We start from the raw sequence: 10,549 nt of genomic DNA, 5'->3' as shown, positions 1-10,549 counted from the left end.
CCCCCCCCGCTTCGGGCTGTGACCGCCTCCGACGCGGCCCCGCGGGGCGCGCTAGCTCACGCCCCGCTGGCCGGACTTCGCCCAGAGGTCCCGGAGGCGCGGGCTTCCCCGGATAGCACCATGGCATCCGCGTGTCTGAAAGAGAAGCCGCCCCTCCGCCCGCCTGGTGAGTAACGGAATCTACGGCCCTGCGAGCCGCCGCCTCCTGAAATTGGTCCGACAGAGGATGGCCCCCGCTGAGGCCATCCCGGTCCCCGCGAGCAGCGGTGGCACGGGGCTGGGCGAGGACCGGCGGCAGCCGGGAGGAGGGCCGTGCTGCGGGGTGGCAGAACAGCTGTGTGAGACGGCGCCGAGGAGGAGCGCGGTGCCCCAGGTTAGGTCCTACCTGTCTGTGGGCGTAGTGACGTTGGCGGGGCTGCTGGGCGATCTGGGAGCCGGCTGGGCACTGCTGCTGGACGAGGACAGCAGCACCAGTTCTGCCCACGCTTGGAGGCTGGCCTGGCTGACCTTCAAGTGTCCTCCCAGCCCAACTTCAATTTTGCAAGAAATGAACCAGCCCAGATCTCAGCTGTCATAAATCAAAGTCACTCCACTGAGAGCAGTGGAGGGAGCTGCATGTATTTAGCTCAGCAGAAGATCCGGGCTGGTACATTCTTAGTAGAGATATTGGGCAGGCTGGGGGTACTGGGCGGAGGCACCGGGCACAGAGCCACACATGTGGGGCACCGGAACCGAGGCAGTGCAGGGCTGCCCTGTGCACCTCACAGCTCCCTGCCCCATCCGTGCTGCAGCAATTAATCCAGGTCTCCCGTGGCCCTTTTTGGGGAAAAGTGGTTTGTGGCAGGCATTTCTGAATTGCTTGCAGCAGGTGTCTCACGTGGCAACGGGACCTGGGTAACATGGAGGCTCAACAGAATGCCCCTGGCTGGATCCAATGGGCATCTGGCTGAGTAGTCTTGAGGAGCAGGGTGCTGGTGAGTGTTCCCCTGCACACATACATCCACCCCCTGTCAGTGAAGGCTGTGGGCACCCTTAGGGCAGGCTCTGCTGAGCTGACAGCTTGTTGCTGCTCCATGGTGCTGGGCAAGCTCCTTGTGGCAAGGTGGAAATCGGAGTCCTGCAGCAACACGCTGCATTGCAGTGCAGGAAGGTGCTCCAGTTCTTCCTGCAGTGCTCTAAGCTCTCAGCCAGAGAAGGGATATCGAGGTGAGACAGTGAGTGTTTGGGTCCAGGAGATGTGTGTTTGGCCTTGAGAAGGAAATATGGGGCTCGGAGAGGCAGGGAAGGAGTAGGGCCCTGGGCAGGAGCGTGTGGGCTCAGAGAAGCGTGGCTGGTGCATGGATGAAGGAGAATTTGGGCCCAGAGATGTATTTGTGACTGGTAAAAGAGTAATAAGGCTCTGGAGTTGGAATATTTGGGGGTCAGAAGAGAAATGATTTTCTTAAGGAGTACTTGGGACCAAGAAGAGAGGCATGTGGGCCCTACATATGGGCTATCTTCAGTTCTTTCATTGCAGAACTGTTCCTGAAGCACTTTATTGCTGCTGGACCCTGCCCTGAGCCCCTGGCAGCAGCTGTGGGGCCCTTGCTGCCCACCAGGTGGGCGCCCATCAGGAACAGGGCTGTGCTGTGGGCACTGTGGGTGCCGGTGGCTGTGTTGTGCTGGCAGGGCTGTGCTCCCCCTGGGCCCGCTCCATGGTGACTCATGCCAGGCACGCTGGAGATGCTCATACAATACCAAATTTGATCATTATTCCTTAAGTGCAGACCGGTTCTCGAGTTGGAAATACATCTAAAGTAAAATTATTATCTCCGTGTTTCTTCAAGCCAAACTGAAATGTCACTTACAAAGTACACTAAAAAAATCCCCTGAGACATTAGGTCATTGGCAAGAAAATTAGCGTCACCTCAGTTGCCTCAGACATGGATGTATGCTCTTTGCTCTGCTTGCCGTTTGCTTGACGGTTGGGTTCCTGCTTTTCTCCTTGCAGGATGGGCATTCTCCAACCAATTGGGGTAGAAGGCTGCCATCAGTGGGGCACAGCCAAACTGCCCGCACTGTTGCTACGGGGAGGATCCCCCTCATGTAGCATCATGATAGTGCTTGAGCACTGGGAGAAAGCCCACCTTATGGCGTGGCTGGGAGCCTGGCATTGCTCATAAGCTGCCTTGTCCTGACAGTAAGGTCATGTACTGCTGATATAAAGACCAAAATCAGAAGTGGGGCTCGGTGAGGGAAGGGATGGCAGATCCTGCAGGTAGAGCGATTTTAGGAAGCAGACTGCAATCCCTGCATGCTAGTTTTAAGAAGCCAGGAAAGAGCCACAGCCATGGGTTGAGAACCTGCTGTGAGATTGAGATGTGGAAGGTCAAGGAGGTTTTGTAGGTGACCCCACAGCTGGAGCTTAGCACTAGATGGGAAAACTGAGTGCAGCTTGGAAGGAGGTTGTAGAGTCTCTGAGTGCTGGGTTCACTGCAGGAGGTGCCATGCAGCAGCTGTGGCAGGGAGAACAGCCCTTCAGTGGGGGCATCAAGGCCCAGAAGGATATGGGGAGATTTCAGTGATGTTGGTTGAGAAGAATGAAAAGGTCTTCAGAAGGTGGCTGGGCAGCTGCTTGCTTTGCAGGCAGTGATGAAGGAACGCTTGGGTTTTGTAACCTGTAGTCTGTGGCCAGAAAGGCAACCTTGGAGCTGCTGGGATGGGCTGGGACAGCGTTGCGCTCCCATGATTGCAGACTGAGTTTTCTCAGCCGTGACCTGCAGATGCAACTGGATTTATTTCTTGCTCCTGAAAAGAGGTAGTGCTGTCCTGGCTGAGGGCACAGCAGCTCTGTTTCAGCAGCCACTGCCTGGAGCTACCAGGCCCCACAATGGCCCAAGTTCTGTGCATCTCCCCTGAGACTCACAGTGCCAGCACTGTGATGGCCGCAGACACATCCAGCCACGGGTTTGTGCCCAGACACTTCCCCATCCCCCTAGGATGCCAAGAGCTCCCTGAGGCGTGGGGCAGCCTGTCCCTGCTGCACGGGGCTCCTGTGGGACAGCATGAGCTGCAGCCCAAAGGCAGTGAGGAACAGCTTTGTCCTTAGTGGGAGGAGTGGAGCCTCTGGAGATTGGCCTGGGTAATTGGCTCAGGAGAGGAGGCCTTCTTAAAAATCAATTAGAGACTTAAAAATAAATCAGACTGGAACAGTGTGAGGTCTGCCAGAAAATTTGGGCGAGGTCAGAATTGCTTAACATTCGTTGTTGATTAGATTCAGCTTACTTTTTGTTGGGATAATTTGTGTGCCGCTGAGTCAGAGTGCTAGAGGCAGCCAAGAGTGCGCTCCCAGCATGGCCATGTAAGGCAGCGGGGCTGAGAGCTGAGGAGCAGCCCCAGCGCACCATGCTGTGCCGGAGGCTGGGGGGTTCTCCTTCATCTTTGCTCTCTGCGCCTCGCTTCTTCCCTCTGTGAAGCGCTTTGAGGTTTGTGGATGGGAAAAGCCAAGTGCAGGAATTATGGTCTTCTTGTTTGGGGCAGAAACCGCACCCAGGAGCAGCACAAGGAGCTTGCCTGGGTTAAAAGAGGCGTACCAATACAGAGTACAGTGTGCGCACATTTCCGCTCCACGTCTTGCTGCAGCTGGCCTTGGCAGAGCCTGAGCCCGCACACGAAGTCTCGCAGCTCAGACAGCTGTCCTGTCTGACCATGGCCGGTTTGGACATGGCTTTGAGGGCCTTGGTCTCGTCACCTGCCTCTCTTCCAGCCACATCTCCAAGCCTTCCCTTTGCACTTAGCCCTGACCCCTGAGCACCTCTAACCAGTATGGCCCAGCAGAGCTGCTGGCCCCCAGAGCAGGGCGCAGACCTGCATCCCCTGAGAGGCTGAGCAAGCAGGGGACCTGTGGGCAAACTAACGTGGTGTGTCCCTTCCCGTTGCAGCGAGCACCCCCTGAGCCAGCTGGTTTCTGACTCGGACTCAGAGATGGACAGCATAGAGCAGCTGGCGCTGGGCAGCACCGACACGCTCTCCAATGGGCACAAGGCTGATCTGGAGGCTGCCAAACGTCTGGCCAAGCGGCTCTACAACCTGGATGGCTTTAAAAAAGCAGATGTGGCCCGCCACTTGGGGAAGAAGTACGTGTGGGTATTCACAAGGAATGGCCCATCCGGCATCATTTCTCCCTGCAACAACTCCAGCATACCCACAGCTGCTTCCCTTGAGGGCACTGGGCTATCAAGGAACCACTGGCAGGACCCCAAAGACCTGTCCCTGTGACAGTTTTTCTATACCAGGTGTTCCTCTAAAGGCAACATCCAGGTTTTGGTACCTTCCTACTCGCACTGCATCTCAGGCATTTTCAGCAAGGTGTTCAGCAGAGAACAGGGAACCAGCTAGCTGACATACTGAATATTCCCACTGGATCTGTGGGTGACCCCTCTGAGTTTCATGGGATGCTGGGGTGCCTCTGTCTCCAGCATGCTTCCCATAGCCCTGCCGTTATGTCTCCTGGGAGGTATCCAGCCCACCAGAATCCATTCTGTCCCTGTCTGCATTTTGATGTCCTCCCAGCCTGGTCGATTCCACTCTCACTCCCCCCTTTTTCTTTCAGCAACGAATTCAGCAAGATGGTGGCAGGGGAATATCTGAAGTTCTTCGTGTTCACAGGGATGAGCCTGGACCAGGCCCTCAGGTCAGACAGTCTGAGTGCAGCCATGTGCATGCGTCATGGCCACCTGAATGAGTCCCAGCAGATCATGCCCTCTGCAGCTGCTCACCCCCACAGAGATCTGCAGGAGCAGGCAGACCACACAGACTCGGGTCCCAAAGCAGTCTCTCAGCCACATAAGCACAAAGGATGATCCCTGGTCTTAGGTCCTCAGTCAGGCTCACCTAAGGCTGGGTTTCCGGGCCTTGAGTCCAAATCCAACTCATGCTGACCTAACCTCCTCCCCTGATGTAATTTCCAGAACCCGATGTGCCATCAGGGCTGGATGCTGTGGGTTGGATGCAGGGCCTTGTGTGGGGGCTGTGGGTGGGGACAGCCACAGCTCTGCCGCTGCACAGGGGGGTCAGAGAGACTGCTGCTGGGCTTCGTGTGCAACCAACGCTGCTGCTGCTGCTTCTTCAGGTCCTTCCTAAAGGAGCTGGCCCTGATGGGAGAGACACAGGAGCGAGAGCGAGTGCTGGCTCATTTTTCCCAGCGCTATTATGAGTGCAATCCCAATGCCATCTCCTCTGAGGGTAAGAAGCTCTGTGTGCATGTGAATGTGCATGTGGGAGTACGCGTGTTCGTTCAAGAGAGCACATGTTCTCATCAGCTCAATGGGAGTGCTCAAAATGAAAGTAGAATGCAGTCTGAGAGAGTGAACTGATGCCTTAGGAGTCAGCCCTGTTACACATTTCCCTCAAATGATAGACATTTTAGACTTCTTTTTAATAAAAAAAAAAAACAAACAAACCTGCTCCAGTTGCAAGATGCATAACTAGGGCTCAACACATCCTTAATTCTGACCTTGAGCAGATTAGCACACGAGGCGAGAGAAGGCCCTCCTGAGCACACAGAGCCCAGCTCAGACCCACGGCTCAGGGAAGAGCCAGGTGAGAAAGTGCTGCTGCCCAGCACCCAGGGCAGCACAGAGGAGCACCCAGCCTGCACTGTTTCACTTCAGTGTTATACGTCTTTGCGCTCCCCCTGTGTGTGTTCATGTGCTGAGTCTGCTCTGTTTTGGCTCTGGGCAGGTGAGGTTTTGGCTGGCTGGCTGGAAGAAGGCTGTGTTGCTCCACTGTGCCCATGCTAGGGGCTGGACAGTTAGCTGCAGCATCACTGCCTGGCTGAGGGGCTGCAGGGCTACATGCTCAATCTGGGCAGCGGCTTTAATCCAGCGGCCTCCTCTCTCCTCACCCGGGTGCTGCTAGCACCGTGTTGATGCTATGTGCCACTTGCTTAGCTGGGAGGAGTGGGCTTAGGACTGCCTTGGGCTCAGAACTTCCATCTGTGCCCAGGGGCTCTAATTCCTGCCCTGTGCTTGTGCTGCAGACGGAGCCCACACCCTGACCTGTGCCCTGATGTTGCTGAACACAGATCTGCATGGACACGTAAGTTCACCCTGCCTCCTGCCCCGTGTGTCCCCTGCCCTTTCTGCCCCACCTGCAGGTACCCCAGACAGAGCTGCATGTGCTGAAGATGTGAGACCTGCGGGGCTGAGCAGCCCCAGCATGTCTGGGGATGAGGGAGGAGAAAGACTGAATGAGAGAGGGAAATGGTGGAGAAGAGAACAGGGCTTTGAAGGAGATACACTGAGCTGGAAGGTACAGAGGGAGGTGAGGAAGGAAGAGGAAAGCAAACAGGGAGAGAGGGTGGGAGCGAGACCCCAAGCCTTGCTGGTGCTGGGAGCAATCACACCCAGTTTAGAGAAAAGAAGGTGCTTAAGGCCCCCAGTCTGAGCATGGAAGGCAACTTCCCATGCCTTCACGCAGCCTCTCCAAGCCCCAGGCTGTTCCAGCCAGCTGCTGTCCCCTTGCCCCAAGATGAACCTCATGTTTTTCTTCCCTGACTTCCCCAGAACATCGGAAAAAGAATGTCCTGTTCTGACTTCATTGGCAACTTGGAAGGGCTCAATGGAGGCACCGATTTCCCCAAGGAGCTGCTCAAGGTAAATTTGGTCCTCTCTCTAGCCAGCAGGCCACAGGAATAAGGGCAAGAGATTCGGGTGGGATCATATGGATGGCTCCATGGGACGCACTGAAGGTGTTCATCCTCATGCTTGTCAAGCTGCTGGAAAAGGCAGGGTTAGTAGTGTTCCCTTGACCCACAGCTTTCTCCCTGTGGAGCTGAGGTCAGGGGAAGGGGCAGCACACCTAAGAGTGAATGAGTGAATGTGCTTGGCCACCGCTGGGACCTGGTGCCAGCAGCCCAAGCTGGCCCCTTCCTGAGAGAGGAAGGAGGCCGGCCTCTTCCTCACAGGATTGCTGGGAGCCTCAGCCTCCAGGCAGCAGCTCTGGTCATGGGAGATGGCTTTCCATCCCCAGTGTCCCTCTTTCTTTTGGCTGTTTCTTGACCTCCCTGGCTAACGCAGGAGCAGCACAGCCCCACTGCTGCTTGCGGGGAGGAGCTGGCTGCTGGCTGCCTTGCAGTCCTGCAGCACAGAAGGGACAGCCTGACCTTGAGCTGATGCACGAGCAGAAGAAGTGGTGTTGACACAGGCTATGGGATCTGGGTGTGCTGGGGACCAGGTGCAGGGAGCAGCTGAGGTGGTTTGGGAATAGGGATCATCCCCATGGGGCCCACAGGGCAGAAACCATCGCTATCTGTGAGGCGCTGTGGTTGGAGAGTGCTGGGGCTGTGGGAAATGGGTTCCCAGAGGGCGCCAGCGCCATTCCTGTGGGAGGTGCCTTACGGAAAGAGGCAACATGGGGTAAAGAGCCGAGCTCTGTTTTCAGCCTTTGTGGGTCTATTCCTGGCTGTGCTGCTCACTCCATCATTAAGGGGTTACCAGCAGTGCTCAATAGGGCTGTCCTCCCTCCTGGCCCACGCTTCTCCTGTGAAAGGAGCTAGAAAAAATTCTTCCCTAATTTTAAACGCAGCTCCAGAAAAGGCATTTGCCAGAAGAGAAATGTCCAAAATGAAGACCCTGAACCTCTGCCCTCCCCCAGTGCTGCATTGTTCAGGAGCATCTCAACCCCACAGGTCCCTCTGCAGGCTCTTCCTGAAACTCTCAGCACCTTACAGCTGGATACCCTCAGTGCAGGTGCTGCAGCTCAGCTTCCACCCCAAAAGGTGCCCAAGCAGGCACGATTGCATTATCTCATCAGATCTCAGCCTGTGTGAGATAGGGCAGTAAGCACGTGCTGCAGCAGTCTGCTGTTGGTAGGTAGGGTCAAGCTCTTCACCTGGTGCAGGCAAGCATTGTGGGGCCAGGGCCTGCGGTGCTGCACCTGATGATGTGGGAGCACCTCCCTGCACATCGCTGCCTGCAGCAGGGAGGCTGAGCTGCTAAAAATGGACTATTCCCTCTGCAGCTGCGGAGCTTCCCACAGCCGCTTTTCAGACGCCTCTGTATCAGTGCCATGCTGAGGAGTGGGAGCAAAAGGCACCTCCAAGGTGGTGCGTCAGGGGCAGGCTGCAGCTTCTCCATCACTCCCGTGGGAGCCCTGGCCATGCACAGGGACATGGGGCAACGGGAATATGCAAAATGCTGGGCAGGGAGCTGGCACATAAAAGGCAGAGGGGCTGGGCCACTCCTGGGCAGCTTTTGCCAGGCTCAGTGGGAGAATATGCTCTCTCTGCCCACGGTAGGCTTTGGTTCCTTATTCCTGTTGCAGGGTTGGGCAGCAGAGAAATGAGGAAAGCGTATTTTCTCCCTGCGGTAGCCAGCACTAGTCCCATTAACCTACATAGGATGTTGCCTCCTCTACAAACCTGGGTCCCCCACCTGGGAACTGAAGCTTCTCTGCATGCACAGCTGGCCAGCTAATTTTAGTGCTGCAGGAGCACATGCATTTTCTAAGCACAGCAGGGGTAGGGAAGGACTAGCAGGCTTCAGAGGGGCTTATCAGAGCCCAGGGGCAGCTCATGGGCAGCTCCAGTAGCACAGAAAAAAGGTCTTGGGGCTCTTCCCAAGCCTGCCCAGGACAGGTGCTAATACACCAGGGAGCAGGGATGACTGTCACCCACAGCTGGAAGAAGGTTGGGAACAGGTGGGCAGCATTGAGCAGCAATGGCCCTCTGACTCTATGGGCAGCACCAGGAAGGGACATCAATGGGGGACTACATTTTCTCCCTCTCTGACTGCAGAAGTCCCAAGAGAAAGGCAGCAGGATGCCTGAGAGCAGGTGGCAGCTTGAGTCAGACACAAACTTTATCTGCTACAAGATAATGCGTGTAAACACTCAAGAGTTTCCTGCAAAAGAAACCAAAACACTTAAAGCTTGTGCTTTCATAGCTGTGCACCACATCCCCCTCACCAGAATGCCTCACTGTGCCCCTGCTGCTGAGCTAAGGCAGTGACGCTGTCCTGCTGGGCAAACACAGCTGCTGGAAACCATCTCCCTGACAACCTCTGTAGCTACGCTCCACAGACAGAGCCCAGCCTGCCTGGGTGTCCTCACCACCTGGGGATGTGGGAGCTCACAGTGCCATGCTTGGGGATGCCTATGCCTGCAGGCTGGGCTTGGACTGCAGCAGCCAAAGGAGCACAGGTGCCCAGCCAGCATGGAGAGAGGCAAACTGGTGTCCTAAGCAAGTGGCTTAGCCCTGGGACCCAGCCATCCTCTTGTAGGTGTGATTTCAGCCCAGTCCCCAGGTCTTCGTTCGCAACTGTTGGCTGTGCATCTCAGGCGTGGATTTGACTTTTACACAGCTGATCAGTTTGGGGAGCCTTAGATCTTCTGTATCTTTGTTCCACAGCTTAATTCTGTGCTTTGCTGAACCTTCAGACACAAAAGCAGTTCAGGCCCCCTCCTCCCCAGCACTGCTTAGCAGTCAGCCCTATCTGTGCTACTTTCCAGCTTAGGAACCCAGAGCACTTCACAGCTGTTAATGAATTAAACCCCAGCATGCAGGCAGCCCCATGGGAAGGGGGCAGAAGGGGCCCTGCTCCCAGCTGAGGGGCACAGTGCTCAGATCGTCTGCATGCTGGGTGAATGAGGAGCAGATGTGGGAAGCAGGGCTGGCTCACACCTCAGAACTGGGAACACAGCTGGACTTTCTCAGCCTGACTCCCCCGGTAGCACTCTACAGCCCACTGACCTGAGGATTCACTGCCCTGCTCCCATCCCAGAGCAGCCTGCTCTGCCCTGCAGGTTTGGCACGGCAGTCACCGTGCCGTGCAGTGACGACAGTGGAAAATTTCCCCTTCTCCTCTGGCCGCGTCTCCTCCTCAGTCACGCCTAGGCAGGTTGCGCATCGATCCTCATCTTGGCTCCAAGGATGATCGGCCCTTCGGTCCTGCACGGAGCGGCAGCGCCTTGCCTGCAGGGCAGCTCTGACTGCGCTCAGAGGACCGGACAGAGAGGTTAAGTGTAGGACGCGCACCTGAGGATGGGAGGGAGCGGGCGGGAGCACCCCAGCTCAGCGTCACCAGGGACAAGCTCGGTGCGCCCCAACAAGCGCAGCCCAGCTGCCTGATCCGCGGGCAACCTCCCCGCCCGCCTCACACCCCGGTAAGCTCCGTGGTACCTGTGCGGGCGTCCGGACGCACGGCTCCATACCGTCGCGCCCCGAGAGCAGCGTGCCGGCATCCCGGGGCGTCCAGCAGCAGAACCACTCGTAGCATCCGCTACCCCCGCTGCTGCCCCTCCGGGCCGGCCGCCTCCATTTTGAGCCGTGCAACGCGGGCCCGCCCCCCGGCACAGCCCCGCGCCCGGCTGGGCTCGGCTGGGCTCGGCCGGGCCCCGCTCCCCGCTCCCCGTTCCTCGCCGCGGGGCCGCCATTGGCTGCGGCGGGCGGGGCGGGGCGGGGAGCCGCCTCCCGCGGGCAGCAGCCGCCGAGCCCTGCCCGGCCCGGCCCGGCTTCAACAGGCGGCGGCGGCGGTGGCGGGGAGCGGGCCGCGGGCCGCGGGTGCGGGGG

The 10,549-nt window shown here is 57.4% G+C and overlaps 1 protein-coding gene across 1 annotated transcript; it reads left to right on the top strand.

The window, feature by feature from the left end:
- Nucleotides 1-87: 87 nt before the first annotated feature.
- LOC122157348 (PH and SEC7 domain-containing protein 1-like) lies at nt 88-6,872 on the top strand. The gene is made up of 6 exons (XM_042812940.1): nt 88-166; nt 3,921-4,115; nt 4,592-4,672; nt 5,111-5,223; nt 6,020-6,078; nt 6,546-6,872. The coding sequence occupies exons 2-6, from the start codon at nt 3,964-3,966 to the stop codon at nt 6,675-6,677; spliced, it is 537 nt and encodes a 178-aa protein (XP_042668874.1). The 5' UTR covers nt 88-166; nt 3,921-3,963; the 3' UTR covers nt 6,678-6,872.
- Nucleotides 6,873-10,549: the final 3,677 nt, after the last annotated feature.

This window comes from Centrocercus urophasianus, unplaced genomic scaffold (genome assembly GCF_019232065.1).
Source record: "Centrocercus urophasianus isolate 14NV4802_14NV808 unplaced genomic scaffold, USGS_Curo_1.0 seq_1309, whole genome shotgun sequence".
NCBI classification, from domain to species: Eukaryota; Metazoa; Chordata; class Aves; order Galliformes; family Phasianidae; genus Centrocercus; species Centrocercus urophasianus.
This window is presented reverse-complemented; position numbering and strand designations above follow the sequence as displayed.